This window comes from Dama dama, chromosome 12 (genome assembly GCF_033118175.1).
Source record: "Dama dama isolate Ldn47 chromosome 12, ASM3311817v1, whole genome shotgun sequence".
NCBI lineage: Eukaryota > Metazoa > Chordata > Mammalia > Artiodactyla > Cervidae > Dama > Dama dama.
This window is the reverse complement of record NC_083692.1, coordinates 46,503,086-46,523,259: the sequence shown is the minus strand read 5'-3', so window position 1 is coordinate 46,523,259 and position 20,174 is coordinate 46,503,086. Positions and strand designations below refer to the sequence as shown.

The 20,174-nt window shown below is 36.3% G+C and overlaps 1 protein-coding gene across 2 annotated transcripts in view; it reads right to left on the bottom strand.

Moving 5' to 3' along the window:
* The window catches only part of UNC13C (unc-13 homolog C), a 609,739-nt gene that overhangs the window by 373,965 nt on the left and 215,600 nt on the right, over positions 1-20,174 (bottom strand). Inside the window, exons 4-6 of one of the 2 annotated variants that reach the window (XM_061158385.1) lie at positions 10,435-10,513; positions 9,398-9,403; positions 8,173-8,244 (exon numbers count right to left, since the gene is read on the bottom strand). In XM_061158385.1, the coding sequence (XP_061014368.1) occupies positions 8,173-8,244; positions 9,398-9,403; positions 10,435-10,513 (157 nt within the window). The remainder of the gene's footprint in view (positions 1-8,172; positions 8,245-9,397; positions 9,404-10,434; positions 10,514-20,174) is intronic. The other variant, XM_061158384.1, reaches the window with a different exon arrangement.

The following is a 20,174-nucleotide window of genomic DNA, read 5'->3' as shown; positions in this document are numbered from 1 at the left end:
AGAACAAGGAACACTTTCACTCAGATAAGACTTAGTAACTAAGTATGACCTATGGACTACAAAGGGGAAGATGCTCATATTTTAGACACAGATTTTGTTAAAAATTCCTGCTCTGAGAAACTGGAATTTAAAGCAAGTTGCTCTACTAAATCACTTCCTGAAAAATTAGGGCTCTGGAATTGCCTTTCCTATTGACAGCTATATGGGGAAATTAGAATGAGTCCAAGAAATAAGGCAATCAAGCCTCCTACCGAGAACAATTACCTGTGTTTTGGGGCCACCAAAATTCCAATCTACCAACTGTTGACACTTACAACAGGAACAAAGCTTGGTTGCCTCCATTTGCCACATACCTTTTCTCTCCCCCTGCCCCCATGTTAACCAGTGACTTAACTAATAAAGTACTATTTTTCTTTTCGTATTCCCTCATAGGAATATGCAAACCATCATTTTCCTATACTTAAAAACAATCACATTTTGATCATTCTAGGGAAAAAGTATGCTTTCTGTTTTGAAGCGTATTTCATGTGCTTAATGCATGCTTTTTAGAAAAGAAATCAATTTACTGCCCTCTATGTATCATTTTGCTATTTCTGGACAAAAGCATCAGAAAGATTTGCAGAGCAAAAGTTAAGATAGAATGCGACCTTTGAAATTTGTTATGAGGACAGAACAATGGTAGAATAAGCTCCTGAGCATAAAAACAGACATAATTTCCTGACTGATTTTTTAATCAGACTAATCATTACATAAGATTGACACCAGAAGGTAAAATTACTCAGGCAAAATTTTTATAGCAGAAAGTACAGAGACTAAAAGTTATATGCCTCTACATGGAACACTTTATGTAATTTATTTTTATTCACATTACCACTGACTTTAGTAAGTAAGAGATTGATTCCAAATAAAGAGGGTAGAACAGTGATAAAACAGATGACTCAATAATTTAAGAAGAGGACAATACAGGATACACACTTTAAAAGATAATTTTGTTTCATGCCAAGACATGACAAGGAATTTGATCTGAAAACAAATTAGGACAAATTCATCATGTCCTATAAGTATCGGTTTTTCTCCAATTCAAACTTTCAAGAATATGTATCTATAAAGAAAGTGGTATAAGATGAGTAACTTATTAAATATAAGAGGCCAAAAATAATGTGAATTTCTCTACTGGGGGAAACTTTGGACATTTTAATGTGGAACAGTCTAGTTCTCATCAGTTGGGGCAGAGACTGAGTTTTTATAAATCTTCTGATAGAGGTCATGAAAGAGGAGGGAGAAGGATTAGGATATTATAAAAGGAAAAGAGGGAAAGGGGTGAGCATCTCTCTTAAAGGGAACCTATTCTACCGTTCTCTTTAGTAACTTAAGAAAGTCACTCATGCATCAATGGAAAGCCGTGTAGTGAAAGCAGACAATCATAAATAATAACAACTAATATTTACTACATATTTATGTGTCTAAGGGGCTCCCTGGTGGCTCAAACACTAAAGAATGTGCCTGGAATGCGGGAGATCCAGGTTCAATCCCTGGGTCAGGAAGAGCCCCAGGAGAAGGCAGTGGCAACCCACTCCAGTATTCTTGCCTGGAGAATTCCATGGACAGGGAAGCCTGGTGGGCTACAGTCCATGAGGTCGAAAGAGTTGGACATGACTAAGCAAGTAACACTCACATTTCACCATGTGTCCACAATGGTTGAAGTGCTCTCAATTTATCTCATTTGATTTCCCCAACAATCTTCTAGAAATATCAGTATATTCATTTTATATATTGAAAAACTAATCTGGCAACCTAGCCAGAAAAAAACAAAAAGCATTTTCCTGTTTTTTGTGGGAAAAAAATAAAACATTTTACTATATAGAAGAGGCTCAAAAGAAACAGATTCCCCAGTTATCTCAGAAAGTTTTTAAAAAGGAACTTAATGAGAAAATTACAAAAGTGGATTCTTTGGAAACCTAGAAGATATGTTTGGAATCCAGTTAAGAGTCCATGGGCTTTGACCTTGGGCTTTTCATATCATTTTCAGAGATGACATTCAGACTTGCCTCCTACCTAACGTGGGCACTGACAGTAGTAACCAAAGCCTAAGTGCTTTCAGATCTTTATATATATGTGTGTGTGTTTGTGTGTGTGTGTATTTAAGACAGGACTATTGATCAACTTTAAAAAATGAAAAGTATTTTAAGTAAATATTTAAAAAAATTATCTACTTCATTTAAATAGTATAGATAACTTCAATCTATTTAATGGAAAGCAGGGAAAGTAAAGAAAACTCAATCTACAGAAAATAGACCTAGAAAGGAAATAGAGTAAAATGAAGAGAAATAGTAAATTTTAAAAAAAAGTAATAGAAATAATTCACCCACAATATAGAATTCACCCATAAAAATGAAAATTCTGTAATTAAATTTTAAAATCAAGTTGCTTTTCTATAAGATATGAATAAAGACACAATAAAATGTAAATAAAGGGCTAGAAAAGGTTCTATCAAGGAGGTTACTAACCTAATTTAGTGAAAGTGAAAACAACTCAGTTATCTCAAACTCTTTGCGACCCCATGGACTATAGTCCCCAGGCCAGAATACTGGAGTGGGTAGCCTTTCCCTTCTCCAGGGGATCTTCTCAAGCCCAGGATCGAACCCAGGTCTCCTGCATTGCAGGTGGATTCTTTATCAGCTGAGCCACAAGGGAAGCCCAAGAATACTAGAGTGGGTAGCCTATCCCTTCTCTACCAGATCTTCCTGACCCAGGAATTTAACTGGGGTCTCCTGCATTGCAGGCAGATTCTTTACCAACTGAACTAAAATTTATTGTAGCTGTATTAATATCACATAGAATATTTTTAAGTAAAAAGCATTAAAAAGATTAAGCATTAAAAGATTACTAGGATCACTAGCAAAAGTTGAAAGAAATTATTAGGGATATAGAAGTTCCAAAACTTATGTACTAAAAGAAAAAAGCTCCAATGGGATATCTACAATGCTGATCATATATTAAGCTATAAAGCAATCCTCAAATAAGAAAGACTGAAGTACAGTCCATCTCCTCTGAATACAATGCAGTAACAAAATAAAGCCCTATCTTTGGAATATTAATTAAAACACTTTCCATATAACTGATGAGTCAAAATATTAATCACTGGACCATTTATGAAACAATTCTATCTAAACAACAATAAAAGCACTATATATCAAAATTTGTATGATGCAGCTAAAGTATGCTAAGAGGAAAATGGATAGTTTTAAATGCATACGTTAGAAAAGACAAAAAGAAAATTAAGTTATACACATGTGGTTAAAAATATAAACAAAAGCAATAAAATGATAGATATAAAATCTTTGAAGTTTGGAAGGAGGAAGAAAATGAGAAAGGAATACACAGAGGGTGGAAATATTCTCTTTTCAAAGCTAAGTGACGGATATACAGGTGTTTGTACTGTTTTTCACTTCGTTGATGCTGTATGTATTTTGTGTGTATGCAATAGTTAAAGAACCTGATGCTGGGAAAGATTGAGGGCAAGAGGAGAAGGGTGCAAAAGAGGATGAAATGGTTGGAAGGCATCACTGACTCAATGGACATGAGTTTGAGCAAACTCTGGGAGATATTGAAGGATAGGGAAGATTGGCATGCTGTGGTTCATGGGGTTGCAAAGAGTCAAACAGGGCTTCGCGACTGGACAACAACAATAGTTAACAGCAACAATAAAAATTAACAAACTACATATTCAGCTTAAGTGAGAAAAATAGCTTCAGGATAAATATAAACAGTAGAAGATGAATTCGAATAAGACAAGAGCAGAAATAAATGAAATAGAAAGCAAATCAACAATATGGAGTCAACAAATGCCAGAGAATCTCTTGTATACTGATTTACAAAAGAGAAAAACGTACAAGTAAGATAAAAACAGTTCAAGCTTTTATGAATGATACAATTACATGAACAATTTGATGGTATTCAAACTGAAAATTTAGGAAAAAAGACAACCTTTGGGAAAAATATAAATTATCAAAATTGACTCAAGAACAAATAACAGGAATAGAACTGTTACACTAAATAAATTGATTCAGTAGTCAAATAACTACCTTCAAAAAAAAAAAAAAAAGACCCAAAACAAAACTACAAGATGCTTTTAAGAGGCAAATTTTGTCAGTCTTTCAAGGGATAGCAACACTCATTTCACATAGATCATCCCAGAGAAGTGATGAAAAAGAAAGCTCTCCAGCTTAACAATTTATTATTGATGCCATGATTGTTCAAAGACATGGTAAACCATAAGCCATTTGACTAATGAATGTGGGTACAAACATTATTTTACATAATTAGCAAATATATGAGAAAACTGAAGCCAAGAAAATTTTAGTAACTTGCCCAAGTTCCTTCAGTTAATAAATGGTGGGCTTGGACCAACACTTTTCTCAAGCCTAGGACCATGCTCTTGAAGAAGGCAGGAAGCAAGACCAACAGCAGCACTACTTGTAACGAAGCCCCTGTGAACACTCCCTGCAACCTGTCCCTCAGTTGCAAAGGCGACAGGGATGCACGGGCTCAGCATGTACTCTGCTTTCTTCACCTTAAGTTCCTACCTCATTGCCCTGATGGCCATTGCTGTGCCTCGCAAGACATTTCCTTAATTCTCACTCATTGTGAAATAAGTATTATTGCATTAATTTAAGGATGAGGTAAACAAGTCTCAGGGAGATAAAGTATAACTACAAGAAATGAGTTCTGCAAAGCAGTAAGAGGTGGAGCTGAGATTCAAGTTCAAGTCACATCACTTCAACAATCATTCACGTGGTTTGAAAGGATTCCTGTTTCTGAGCAGGACCCCAGACTCCTTGGCTGAACTGTGAGCCTTCAACTTCCAGACTGAATCCCAGATACTAGGCAGGTGGTTCTGACCTGTTTCCTTCTCCCATGTATCCTTCTAGCGTCATGCTAGGAATAGGACCCAGGTCTGATTTCCTGATCACTCTCACACCTAGTTCTTGCCAGTCTCTTTACTTTGGCCTGAATCCTGTATTAGAAGAAGGACCTCTATATCCCTAGACAAATCAACCCTTAATGAGAATTCATACACTCTATAAGCATGTCCTTAGGCCAGCCTCCTAAACATGGCCATCAACCCAGATAGAACAAACCATGTTCGAGAATCTCTTTTAGCCTTGGTGATTTGGGTTCTTCACTCTGAGTTTCCTATAACCATCATCTAAGCCTATCTAATTTAAATACCCCACCAACTAAGAGCTTCTGTTAAGAACCATGGCAACAGTCCTTGGGTGACTGTTACCTCAGTTCTCCTTTCACTACATTATAAGCATCATGGCGGCAGGGATTTTTAGATGAATTGTTCTCTGCCTTATTTCCAAAATCTGAAACAATGCCTGAAACACAGTAGGCAATCCATATTTCTTAAAATGTTGAGTGGATTTATTTTCATTGTGCTACTATTGGGTCCAAACCTAGGAAATTATCACTGAGAAAGCAAGTACAAAGCTAAGCAGTACAGTGCCAGGCAGATTACTGTGTATGAATACCAGATTGTTATTCTGTCTTGTGTTATACAACCAGATTGAACTATTTAGAAATTGTAGGCCTTAAGGGCTAAATAGACTGAGACTCCCAATCAACCCCAGTATCTCCTTGTGGTGAGTGGGAATTGGTGACGGATGGAGCACCTGGCAGTGATTTGCCCACTGCCAACTGTGTGTCAATGGAGATGGTGCTGGCCTACCCACTGTCAACTTGCCTCAGATTTTAAAGCACTTTCCTTCCTTGGAAGAGATGACTGAGCTTTTTACTGTACATCTCTTTAATTCAAATAGAATAGGGCTATTAAAATAGAAGGCTACCATTTTCCGCATGGCCGAGTCATTTTTCTTCATGTAAAGGCAAATATTTCATGCTTCACATTGAGGGTGCCTGGGACTTGCGGCACCAGGAACTAGAAATTATTCACTCCAGCATTTATATTAGCTGCCCCTGTAACAACTTAATGTGACAGCTTGTCAAGAATGACATTTAATATGCCTGTTGTATGGAAGTCATATTTCATTTGCTTTTTGAGACACTGGCCCCAGGGAAATGGGCTTTATGAGTTTTAGCAGGAACTGTTGGGCTTGGTTCATCCACCCAACACTCACACAGAAAAATTTTTTACAGAGGCCTTCTGAAACTAAAGAAAATGAATACTTTTAAGTAAAGGAACAGTTGATCAATAGCTATTTTAACCTTACAGTGAGGGTGTGCTCTCTGTCAGAGCATCAGAAAATGTAATGGCATTCCTCTAATTTCTATTACTTTCCTCTTAACTTTTCATAGGGATGAGTATTTGTGCTTTAAACCAAAGACCATATTTTAAAACATGTCTATCAATAAAAGCCTTCCATTTTGATTATTTCCTCTAAAGCAAAAGACTGGATACTCTGAGATTCAGTTAGCAATACAAGGCTTTTTCATATATCAGAGAATGTTTGTTTTCTCTTGTATCCAAACTACACTGGAAGTATTACATGGTATCATAAACCCAATAGATAAAAATAAGCCCCTGGGAAAGCAGTCATGTTTTAAAAATACCATGGCACAATACAAAATGTTCTGAACGCACTATAGCACCCAGATATTCAAATAGATGTGTACTCCTGCTGATATATATTGGGTTGAGGAGGGTTTACTGATGCAGACCTAGGAAAGATTGGCTTTGGGTGGAAGATGACAATGAAAGAAGAAGAAAATGAGAAATATAAATGTAATTAATGGTGTTTACATGTCAAGTATATAGAAATTTAAAACAAGCAATAGTGGCCATGTTTTTATTCTCTAAGAAAGACAAAGTCTCTAAAGTTGGAGGAGGTAGAGTACACAGTTGCAATAAAGGGGGGCACAGATAAATATTCTTGGATACAAGCCCCAGCGTAGTGGCTGGCAGGATGCAGTTACCATGGCACAACATCCACTGCTCATTGGAATTACCTGGGAGTGTTTTTGTTGTTGTTGTTGTTGTTAAACCCTTCTATCCAGGTTACACTTGAAGCCAGTTAAATCATTCATGGGAGTGAGACTCAGGCATCAGGGTTTGAAAGCTCCCCTAGGTGATTCTAGATGGCTCAGATGGTAAAGAATCTGCCTGCAGTGCAGGAGAAACCTGAGTATGACCCCTGGTCGGGAAGATCCCCTGGAGAAGGGAATGGCAATCCACTCCAGTATTCTTGCCTGGAGAATTCCATGGACAGAGGAGCCTGGTGAGCTACAGTCCATGGAGTTGCAAACAGTAGGACACGACTGAGCAACACACACATACACAGAGGCAATTCTAATGAGTGAAATTCAAGAATCCCTGATCTAGATACTTGTAATCTATTTCTACCTTCTAATCATGTTGGTTCTTTCATTCAATAAGGAATTGACAAAGCATCTATCTCATGTCAGACTATGTAGTAAGCAATAGGGATGAAAACATTTAACAAGAACATCAAACAAGATACAGTTCTTACCCCCATGGAGTCAAAAGGGAAGGTTTATGCAAAATAATCAAATTGTACTAACAAAAATAATAAAAGCGCCAGCTTGTATTTATTGTACACTGTACCCTAGCCTGTGCAAGCATGTTAAACACTTATCCCATCCCTTCATCTTCTGTACTATTATCACATCACTATACACATGAGAGAACTCAGGCCCAGAGAAGTTACATAACTTGCCAGATACAATAAGCTAATTTAGTGCTCCAAATGGGACTCACCACAAGCAGCTTTCACTCTTAACCATACCATCCTCTGGAGGCTGTGATTAAATGCTAGGAAGGCCCAGAGGAAGAAACAAATAACTGAGCCAAAAGAGGAGGGGGTTGTTTGGGAAAGCCTCAAAAACGAGGCAACATGTGGTCTATGTAGAAATTTAGCAGGAATTTTCAGGTGGATTATAACAAGCAAACTGTGTTTGGATGAAATAGCATTTGTAAAGATGGAAGGTACATGAATATTTGAGCAACACAGGATAATTTGTATGATAGTGCAGCTGAGGCTTTGAGGAAATTTGTTCAGGGTGAGACTTTCTGCATGTTCCCAGTTATTCCTAGAACTCTGGAATAAACATAACAAACAAGCGGCCCAAGCAGAATGCTTTTCCCCAGACTATGATCAACGCATAGTTAGTAGCTGACTCTGCACCTACCAATTCCTCATTGTTTAAAGATGGCCTAATCACCATAGCCAGGGAGAGTCCAGATTTCCGGGCAGCCAGGGTCTTAAAAAATTAAAACAAAACAAAAAAAACAATTGTGAGTTACTGATACATGAAGTGACTGTTATTCACCTATTACTCAGCAGAAGATGAAGATGTAAGAGTATAGACTATCACTATTCATACTTTAGGTAACAGGGACCTACCATATTCAGTAGTCAGCCAATTCATCCAGAATGTGGAATCACAGAATATTAAAGCTAAAAAAGTCCCTTTTAGATCATCAAACCTAGACCCTACATTTTACAAATGATAAAACTGAGGCCCAGTAAGGAAGGCTGAGTAACCCAAGGTTTCTAGGCTAGCATGAGACTTCTAAAACATTGTTTTTCTCCAAGAGGACCATAATCACATGCCTTCATAAAACATGACCATTGACACAGAGCCAGCTGACCTCTCTGATAGCCCTGAATCACAACAGGTATTAGATGATTCTTGAATTGTCTACAGTTTCCTGAAATATGCTTCCATATCTAGCCAATGCATTTTCTTACCAAGTATCCATTTTATCAAGTGAGATCATCATTCCCAGATTTGTCTTCTTCACTCAATGCTGGTAACTTAGGTGATTTTAAATAAGAGTTACATTCCTTTAGTTTCCCTTGTAAAATAGAACCATTATACTGCTCCCACTAGAAACATACATGACATAATGTATAATATACTCAATGGTACTATAGGGAACTGTGGAAATCAGTTCTACATGGGAATATTAAATATTCTCCCCCATTAGGAACAAAGGGAAGTCAGAGTGGAATAATTCATCTGGTCAGAAATATATCTACTTGGAGCCACAAAGACACTGTGCCTAGTTAAGGTCAGTACAGACCTAAGTGGGGAGGTGACTTTCCATCCGTCTCCAACCCTACCATGTAAACTTATAGGGCACTTATCTCCAAAGATAGTCTTTTATCTCTGACAACTACTGTCCCTCAAATTATGTTTTTAGTCTATTTCAGTCCATATTTGCACTTGCTATTTACATAAGTTGTTCTATCTTTCAGAATTGAGATGTTAAATTCTTATAGAACCCAAACTTCTTGTATGTTTCTTTTTATTTCCCCACCATGTTCTCTTTGATCACATAAATAAATAAGAGCAGTATACATTTGAGAAGACTGCCAAATAGTAATTAAATACATTTAAAATCACTTACCATGGCCTGAAGAGTCCAAGTGATAGAGAAAATAAAATATAAATAATTAGACATATGAGAAAAGAACATAATAATGTTAAATAAGCCTAATGCTAAAAAATGATGTCACACTACAATGGCAGAAATCTGAGCTAACTGTACAGACATATCATGCTTTCCAGCATAAGATTTTTCCAGGAAAGATTTTGTCTTTTCTAATTTAAAGCTAAAGTGATGACCTTCAGATAAAGGCTTTCACAGCAAAATTAAAAATTACCAGTATCAAGAAGCTGTGTACATTGTTATAAAAGGGAAACTTCAGTTTCTCTAGAAGAAATATATTTTCATGTAATAAACCATTAAGAGTATGCCTCCAAAACATGAAAACACTGAATGATAGAAAACATTTCTTTTTCCTGTTGATGGGCTATTTTTTTAGACTTTAATACAGACTATTATTCATTCTTTTCATTTCTCAGCAGTCTCCAGCATATTTCCTTATAGGAGAGTTCGTTATTCAGAGTTATGTTCAGGGCTAATATAGGCTTTAATGACCTGGAAGCCATGGTTTTTTTTTTGGAGAGTGAAACAGCTTATTAATTTGGTTAGATTTGATCTTAACATAAAAGAATAAAGAACTGATTAACATTTTCTGCTTGCTTTATAAAATGTTAAAGATTATAGGGCTAAGGTGAGGACTTCAAATCCAGCCTTCCACTGCAAATTAAAGTCGTGGTCATCTATAAAATTGAGCACATCAAAGCCCAATTGCAGAAGCCCGCTTGGCATGTTATGTGACTTCCTTTTTGCTCAATTATAGCACTATTTTAACTCAATCTGTAATTTCACCTAATATCAAAAGCTGTCAAAAGGTTAGAGCTATTTCCTCCATCTAATAGACTTTAAAGAAATAACAAGCCTAATGCTGCTAGCATCCAACTTCTTCTGTGTTTTATGCTATGAAATATTTACAGGCTAGGCATTTAACGAGAAGGACAATATGACATCTAATAAAGACAACGCATGCAGTCAAAATGAATTAAACAGGAGTGACTCACCACATCTCGTACAATAGGCAGAGTTTTCTTTCTGCGGAGATCTGGCATACTGTCAATACCATAAAGTCCCCGACCAGCTCTGAAAGAGGGGAAAAAGGATGATTTCAATGGGGAATAGACTTCCTATTAAAAAAAATTCCACTGTCTGTAGTAAAAAGGCTGTGAAAGAAAGGTTAAAGGATTACCATACTGGTTAAGACAGCAGCAAAGATCCAAGACTCAAGGACCTTGCCCAAAAACAAGACACCAACTATCACACGTAGTGATACTCTCCATCTCTGATATTCCATACTTTGAAGAATTATATATGGCCTGGTTTGACACATTGCTTTATTGTACCACAGAAAGGATAATTAAAATTGTTAGGTATATGGAACTTTGCACCTAGTGGAAGAAACAGAATCAAAATAGTTTTGGTGAAAGTTTGATCTGTCTGCAATGATTAAAAAAAAAATACTTTATTGTAAAAATACTATTTTTGTGTGTGTACATTGTGTCTTCACAGATTGAACCCCAAGCAGCATCTTAAGAATGTACCAACATATTTAAAATACTAGTGATTATCCCAGTACCATAATTTCCACTTATCTGAATTATCCAAAGATAAATGCACAAGATTAAATGTTGTATAAGCATGTTCACTGCAACTTTTTGTACTAACAACAAAAGCTAGGTAACCTAAATATTCAGTAACAGTATACTGATTGAATGAATTATAGAATATTACACAATGCAAGTGATACAATCATTAAAGTAAATGAGTTAAATACCCATGTGCATATATTTTTTTATTATTATTTTTTTTCCAGTGGGTTTTGTCATACATTGATATGAATCAATAAGAAAGCATATTTCCATATTATTAAGTTTCCTATTGACCCTCATATGCATGGGTGCTTATATACACATGGAAAATGTCTAGAAATATATTCGCCAAATTGATAACCATACTTACCTCTGTGGAATAAAATTGGATGAAAGAGAGAAGATGCCCTACGTTATAAATTTAGTAATGTTCAACATTTTTATAATAAGCATGTGTTATATCTGCAATTTAAAATAATTTTAAAATATATTAATATGTGTTTATTAAAATAAATTTCATAGATTGAATTTTATTTTTCTTGCATTGAAGCCAGTCTTGTTATACAACCAAAAAAGCGCTAACATCATTGATGATAGCTTCCCCTTCTGCTCACTTGAACTGCACAACTTCTGCTAACCTTTAGCTGAGAGCCAGCTTTTGCACCAGAAATACCACAATGCAGACACAGTGTTTTAGCTGGGCAGCTCTGCCACTGAAATAGGCTACAACAGCCAATAATAGGTTATCAGCATTTTAATATTCAGTTTTCACTGACACAAAGATTGTCTTTTCATTCCTGCTGCTTAATTTAACAAAGGCAAACCTTTGTCTTGTATCTCTTAGTAGCCAACAGTCTGAACTCTAATACTTCCGATTTGGTGATCTTGGACAATTCACAAAAATGCATCATCCAACTCATATAAAATAGTAGTCAGAGCAAAACAGTAATAAAGATGGTAATAAACAGTAATAATGTCATAACTTACATGTTTGAAAATAAGGACCAAATGCAGTAATACACGTGAAATATATTAAAACCACTGCACATGGTTGTGTCACTGTTGGTGATGAACAGAGTATACTTAAGGTCATGCACTTGAAATAAAAGTTACCTGTAGGTCACAGAATACAGGACAAGAGTAACTATGGGGCAGAGACCAAGGAAGAGGAAAGAAAGAATAGGAAGGAATAAAAGATGGGAGGGGAGACAGGGTGTGGTAGCTGGAGATGACATTTAACATTTAAGTGGTCCACCACTGAACCTGTGAAAAAGGAGTTAATACAGCTTCTGTTGTCTGACACTCTAGAGCAGCTGATTGGTGGCTCAGCAGTATAGAATCTGCCCGCAATGCAGGAGACCTGGGTTCGATCCCTGGATTGGGAAGATCCCCTGAGGAGGAAATGGCAACCCACTCCAGTATTCCTGCCTGTAATATCCCCATGGACAGAGGAGCCTGGCAGACTACAGTCCATGGGTTTGCAAACAGTCAGACATGACTGAGTACAGAAGACACTCTCTAGGTCAAGGGCTGTGATAGTCACGGTGACAAAGAGCGAGAATTGAGATCACAAAAGACTCATTGGCAACATTCTCTCATGAACTCCAAGAAACTGCAGAGTACAGAAGGGCAGTGTATTTTTTCTTTTTTTTCCTCAACACATCTTCAGAAAGACCACTGCTATCTCAGCGTGACATCCTGCTTCCCTCCTATCCTCTTCCCATATTCTTCTCTCCCTGCTAGTTCATGTTGAACCTCCCCCCTCCCACACACATAGCAAACACTAAATACATGGTAAAAAAAAAATAAATAAATAGATGGGAAAGGATTATGTAAGTGGGTTTCCAGAGCATTTTTCCAGTTTCATTTGGTCCAAACTAAGACTCTGATTCCATGCAGTTTCTACTTTCACTCCTCTGTGAACAGAATAATAATGGCATAAAATGTTCGTCAATAAATGTCTTTCCACCACATTACATAGAAACTCACTGCCTCCAAGTGTTTTGAAATGTTTTGACTCCTAAATAATGTGACTTTAATAACTTTGTAAAGAAACATATTCAACTGTGATAATGGTTGAGAAAGTGATTTATAAAACCGTGAAGTGTTATATAAACGAGTCATGTATTTTCTTCCTATCAATAACAGATTATTTATTTTCTTTGTGTTTTCCTTCCCATGGAACTTAAATTCCAAAGCCCATCTAGAATTTGGAGTAACTGTATATATTCACAAATTCAGGAATCAATAACGCACATATATGTTCTTGAATCTCATACTTCACCCTTATGCTTATCTCATCAGAAGAGAGATACACAAGGACTGAGGCCAAATTTGAGCCAAAGTCAGAACACATGGATCCAAAATTCCTCTGTCTCATCTGAGCTTGTTATTTAATTTCATTAAACCTATATTTTATAATTTTTATAACTGCAATGCAGTTAAATATATTCTCTTAAGCTTCACAGGCAGCTTCATCAGGTTGTGTTTTCTTATTTTACATTTTTACCATTATTCTAAGGAGTTTGGATAAACATACTTTAATGAGCTTATCCATCAAGTAATAATAAAGCTCTTATTTCAAACTTAAAAAAAAAAAAAATCCTGCCCTAACAGCCTCACTTTGTGAATAGACAAGTGCTTGGTAAATACCATGAAGTGCTATACAAATGTCAAATATTTGTATAGTAGTTACAGAGAGGCTTCCTAACCAGGAGAGGTCTGGGAGTGATCAAATAACAACAACCGAAAAAAGGTGAAACATGGAAAGAACACAGTAGGTAAGGAAATAATCAACTTTTTGGCAAGAGGTCAGGTTCATGGATATCAGTTAAGATCCAGAAGGAACGAGTTAGGCTGGATGAGGAGGAGGTCAGAGGCAGTTATCAGTAGGGGCAACAGCAAGCAGGTAATTCTGAAGGGAAATCTAGTTTTAGGGAAGAGCTGTTTGATTTCACCCCTTTCTGTAATAGCTAATTGGATTATGCTGTCTCTAAAGCAGCCAACAAACTAGCTAATTCTAGCTGACATTTAAATGTGGTTACCAGGAGCCAGATATAATACTAATCATCAAATTCAATCTTTACCAGTATTATGTAATTTTATTCTCAAAAAAATCCACTGAGGAATAGGTACAATTACTTCTCCCATTTTATAGATGAAGAAACAAAGGCACAGAATAGTTCAGAATCATCCTAAGGATCATGATCTAAGTCAGAGTTAGCACTATCATACTCTACTGCTTTTATGATTACACAATTCCACATTTACAACAATATGAGTTGAGGCTTCCCATTAATCCCATTTTACCCTTATTAAATCTTAAGGAGAGCAACTTCCCCAGGCCTAGAAATACCTGGTAGAGCTTGATATCCATTGTGGGAGTGTCTTGCCTTGAACATCACATTCTTAATAAGGTATATATATATAAAGATATATATAACTATATTAATATAATTACATATAACATACAATAATATAACTATATAATATATAACCATATACTATAATATATATTGATATTAATAACATGTATGTATATATATATATATATAGTATATATTTTGTAGGAGAATTCAGAGGCCTGTCCCAGTTGATTTAGAGGTGCTTCTAGTATTTGAATTAAAGAAGTGTATTCAAAGGGCATTATCTTCAGATTAGAAGCCCTCTATCACTGTATAAAATAGTCCCAATCCTTCCCAAGTGGTTCCTCTCTAGCTATTCAAGTGTTCCCCTGATGAAAAAGGAGTTTTTAGACTCCAGACATTACAAATGAGACAAAGGCATTGGGAGATCCACAGAAATATCTGGAACGTCAGTCAATAACCACATATAATAGACAATGGATATAATTTTATAGGCTAAATTAAGTGAGATGTATTCTAATTCAATATTTTTTCTCTTAAAAAGTCTTTATATTTTTCATGATTTTATTTCCTCTTCACGTAATTATACTAAAAGGAGTTTACTGAGTTTAATAAAATCTGTGTATAAAAATATATGGCTATATACCGTGAGTCAGGTTCAGTTATTTCATTACAGAAAAAAATAATACAAAATTTCTAAAAGATATATATATATAGTATTCAGTAATTTTTAAGAAATCTGAAACACAGGTAGAAGAGGTAAAGCTGATTTTATTAAATACATAGCAGTTATTTTTACTCCAACATTGACCTGATAATATACTGAGTCTATTCAGATTGAAAAAGAACTCTGAGAAGACACCAGGAGAGTAATGCATGAAAACTATAAGCAGGTTTCCTGAAAGCAGCACTTTCTGATTATAGGACAAAGATGTGCTATTTCCACACATGGATGCTTGATGCTTAATTGGTAATATTTGGAGACTTGCTGATTTCCATTAGAAATCAGAAAATTGGTAGACTCTGCTTATATCCAAAGGAGTTGTTAAATTAATTGAAGACTATAAGCCTGAAAAAAAACATAATACTTCTGTTTATTTCTATGTTTCCAAGGCAGTTATTGGGCAGGGTTATATAATCAATCTTTTTTAGCATTATGGAATATTAAGGCAATGTAAAAGATTAACTAAATCATTTTAATTCCCTCTCCTCTAGTACAGCTGTACACCCTTTAAGACTTTAAAAAACAACTCTCTGCATTTATTACCTTACTTAATGATAAACATACAATGGCCAATATTGCTTTTTTGGATTAATGTGATGTATTTTACACCCATTTTAACACTTTTCTTGATGACCATGATATACTTTATTCACTTGCAGCATATTAGGATATGTCATTCAGGATATTTTCTTTTCCTTTTCTTCATTTTCTGGAAAAGATTTCCATTATTGTCAACAACAAATGAGTGTTTATGTTTGTGTAATTGATGACTCACTCCCCACAGGCAGTTAATCAGCAATTCCTAAAGGTTTATTGATTCTTTATCTCATCAAAACTAAGATACTATCTGTCATAAGATGAAATACTATTTTATACACCATTGGGGAAAAATGAAATTAATCTCTGACACCACGCTCTCCTTGAAATTATAATTTAAATTTTATACTTATTGAAGGGCCCTCTTTAAGTGACTCTATGGCATAGATTTCTGTCATATGTCACATATATTTTTCTTACATATGAAAAGGAAAATTTAAACAAAACGAATTATTATTCAGAGTCCAGCTTTTCAGAATTACTCTTCAACTCAGAATTGTCATTGGAGCTTTTTCCAAATTATTGTCCTTTAAGCCATCAAGAGCAACAGTGATTGGGTATTATGAATAATAGTGCTTCATTACTATATCTTGTGTGATCCTTCTTCAAATCATCCTTATTTTTCTAAACTGGAGCAACTGTCCAGCCATATCACTAGCAATAAGAATAAAATGATTATGCTTTCCCAGGGCACTTTTAAACTAAGTTTAACAAGAATTCAGGCTTATAATCTCTTGCAACTGCTACTTGGCTACCAATGTTTTTGAAACACCATCAATTATTAGCATGCATCTCCATTTGTTCTAAAGTATAAAATGCAGGTGCCTCTCTCCTGAACTTTCCCACTGACGGTCCCAAGCCCAGGCTTTACTACCTTAACTAATCTCTGAAAATTTTTGCCAGCCCATTTTTTTTTTTTTTACATCATTAACAGAGTGATTTTTCTAGAACACAAACTTGAAAATGTCATCTTTTACACTCAATATGCCTCAGTGCCCACAAGATATCAGAACTCACTAAGGTATGATTTCTCCTCCAGTCTCATCTTTTTTGACTTCTCCCTACACTTCCTTGTTCTAGTCATCTTGAACTCCTTATAGATCCTTGGAGACATTACACAATCCCCTACTGGTCTAATTTTACTCTGTTATTTCCTCTACTGGTACTGGTCTCCTCACTCAGTGGCATGAGCTGACACTGACTGACCTCTCAAACGAAACTTGAACGTAACAGTCATCAACCCTTAAGGCAGGTGTAAGTGCATCCTCCCCATCTCAACCAACTCTACTTGACTGCAACCTCAACATCAGGGATGCTCAGTGGGAGGGACTTGGGAGTAAGGGGATGAAGATGGGGTAGGATCATGACTCCTGCTTTTCAGATGGACTTCTCAGCAGCTGTATGGGTTAAAATTAAATATTTGTCACTGAGAGAATGCTATTCTACTCTTTGGTTGAACTGAGGCAGAAAAATATTTGAGAACAGTTGTTCTAAGTCTTTTCCCATAATCCCTGTAAAACAGAATTTTGTTTGTTTATGTGGATGTCCCTGATAAAATATAGGTTTCAAAAAAAATGAGAAATAAAACTTAGTAACCTTTATTTCCCTGTAGCCCACTCTGGCATGGAACAAAGAAAACTGAAACATGGAAGGTCAAGTGAGTAAGCCTTGCCACTAGAGAGATGAGACATTAAGTTATCCATGGTCTTGGTTTGGAACCAAAGATTCTTATCTGTGAAATAATACATGCAAAGTATGAGACAGAAGCCTGAGGACCAGGGGAAAAGTTAAGGACCACAGACTAAAGTAGGTTAGCAGGCAAAGGCTTAGTCACTGGAAGAAGGTAAGAGCCTACTGACTCAACCAGTAAATATTTTTTAAACTTTATGAACCTCGATTATCTATAAAAAATCAAAAATTACCTTCACAGTGGCTTTGTTGGGAGGACTGATTGAGAAAACATGTGTAAGTAGATTATGTATTATTGGTAACAATTATTTCATTATAGATTTGTCTAAATAGGAACATCATTGAAATTGATTGAAGGTATGCTGGCCCACTGCTGCCCTTTGGCTAAACTATATTCCTTCAACGAGGGAACATATTAGTAACAGAGTCTCTAGCAGACACACACTTGTGGGTCGCTATCTACTTAAAGAATTAAAGGAAAGGGCAGCAAGCCAAAGTTGCAATTGCACCCTGTGTGGTATTCTGAGCACCATTAACTTCTGACACAGCTTGGGTTTAGGCTTCTTTCCTCTGATCTTATTTTGGTTAGTGCCTCAGCCCTGATGAGCATGCATCTTGGCTGGGTTTATTCCTTGTCTAACCCTTGGATGGGGGAGCCTGGTGGGCTGCCCTCTATGGGGTCACACAGAGTCGGACACGATTGAAGTGACTTAGCAGCAGCAGCAACCCTCATATATAATCTTGGTTTCAGTTATTTATGTTGGACAAAGGTCTCATAGATGCTTGAACCAAGTTCATTTTTTCTGCTAGTTCTAATCTTGAAAAACACTGCTTTTATCATCTCAATTATTTAAGTTCTGACTTAGAAATAAAATTCAAAGCATAAAGCTTCTCCCTAGTACTAATCATTCCAGACTCCTCTTCACTATTTTCTGGATTCTGTGAACTGTAGGCATAAAGTAGGATGGTTGTCTTTATGGAAAGCCATATCTAGTTCTATAAACTACCACTGATGATCACGGTGGAGGGAACTACATTAGAGATCAACACAATATCTCAATAAAACAAGTACAGCCATATTTCTTTTTACCTTGCAGTATCATTAGTTCCTTGATGGAGAATGAGATGAGCTAGTCCTAGGGATCTACCAGTTCCATATCCTTAGGTTCAATCAACTGCAGATTGAAAATATTTAGAAAAAAATCCAGAAAGTTCCCCAAAGTGAAAATTGAATTTTCTGTGTGCTAGCAACTATCTGCATAGCATTTACAACTATCTAAATAGCATTTTGGAGTCTGATGACTCAGCAGGTAAAGAATCAGCCTGCAATGCAGGAGACACAGGAGACTCAGTTCAATCCCCAGAATAGGAATATCCTCTGGAGAAGGAAATCTATATTCTACTTGCTATTGTAAGTAATCTAGAGGTGATTAAAAGTATACAGCAGGATGTACATAGGTTACAACCAAATACTAAGCCTTTTTTTATATACAGGGCACAAGCATCTTCAAATTTTGGTAACTGTGAGGGCCCTGGAACCAATCTCCTGCAGACAGCAAGGGGTTGACTGCACTTGGTTTGAGTTTAGATGCCATGGTTTATGAAAAATACAGAAAATTATGTGCAGTGGGACAATACTGTTTGCAACTGAACGGCCAGAGGAAAATGAAACTATGAGTTACAGCATATTCTTATCTTCCAACTCTTACTCATCCTGGGCATGTGTTAACAAGATAGTGAACCAGCATGTTGAGTTGTCATCATTTCTAAATGGTGTCCTTTCTCATTCTTGCTTTCACTCTTTCATTCTTTCTCTAATTCATACTAAACATGTATATGAATTAACTTCACCAAAAGAGGCAAGAGCATGTTTGTTCAGGAGCACAGTGACACCAATAAATAGCTTTTAAGAGTTCGTGAATATTTCCACAAACCTATCAGCACTCTCACGTAAAGACTCCATTTTAGAACCAATTATCTTTCCTGCAATTTTTTTTTTAGATGTCTCCTTTTGATTTCTCTGCTTTCTGGACTATCACCACTTGCTCAATTGCAGAGTCTTAAAATCCTTTATAACCGCTAACCCAAGTTGTAAAACTTAAGCAACCTGAGAAATTATACATTCCATCATTCTTGTATTTAGGCATGCAGAAACCGAGCTGCAAGGCGTGTAAATGCTCGTCCAGGAAAGCAGCTTGTGGTACCAAGCCAGACACTCTTGGGGCTCCAGACCATCACTGATGCCCTTCTATCTTCTTTGCTTCTCATATCCAAGAGGTATCAAGCCTTGTCCATTTCCATTTGTCACAGTCTCTCTTCCTTCTTCACATCCCCTCTCATTTTATTTAAATCAGGATCACCACAATATTCTTGTGAATTTTACCCTGTTACACCTGGCATTCTGTTGACTTCCTAATTACTAACCTCCTTATCTGCAGTTCATCTTGGACAGAACTGTCACATCCATCTTGCTGTGAGTATGTAGCCATGAGACTAACATGACGAAAGCAATGTTTTAAGAAGACTGGTCTGGCAGTGCGGTTCGTGATGGATTAGAGGACGGATCAAGGAGACAGAGAGATGGTCTGAAAGACTGTTGAAGTAATTCTGGACTTTTTAACAAGGGTCTTGACTGAGGTGGTTTTTACCACTTTCTTTTGCAACCCCTTCATTCCAATTTGTGACGCTGGTAAAGCTCCCAATTCAAACTGCTATAATATTTTAAAGAGTAAATGGTCTCGTTGTCAAGAGCCGCCTTTGTATTCTACTAAATTACTTTC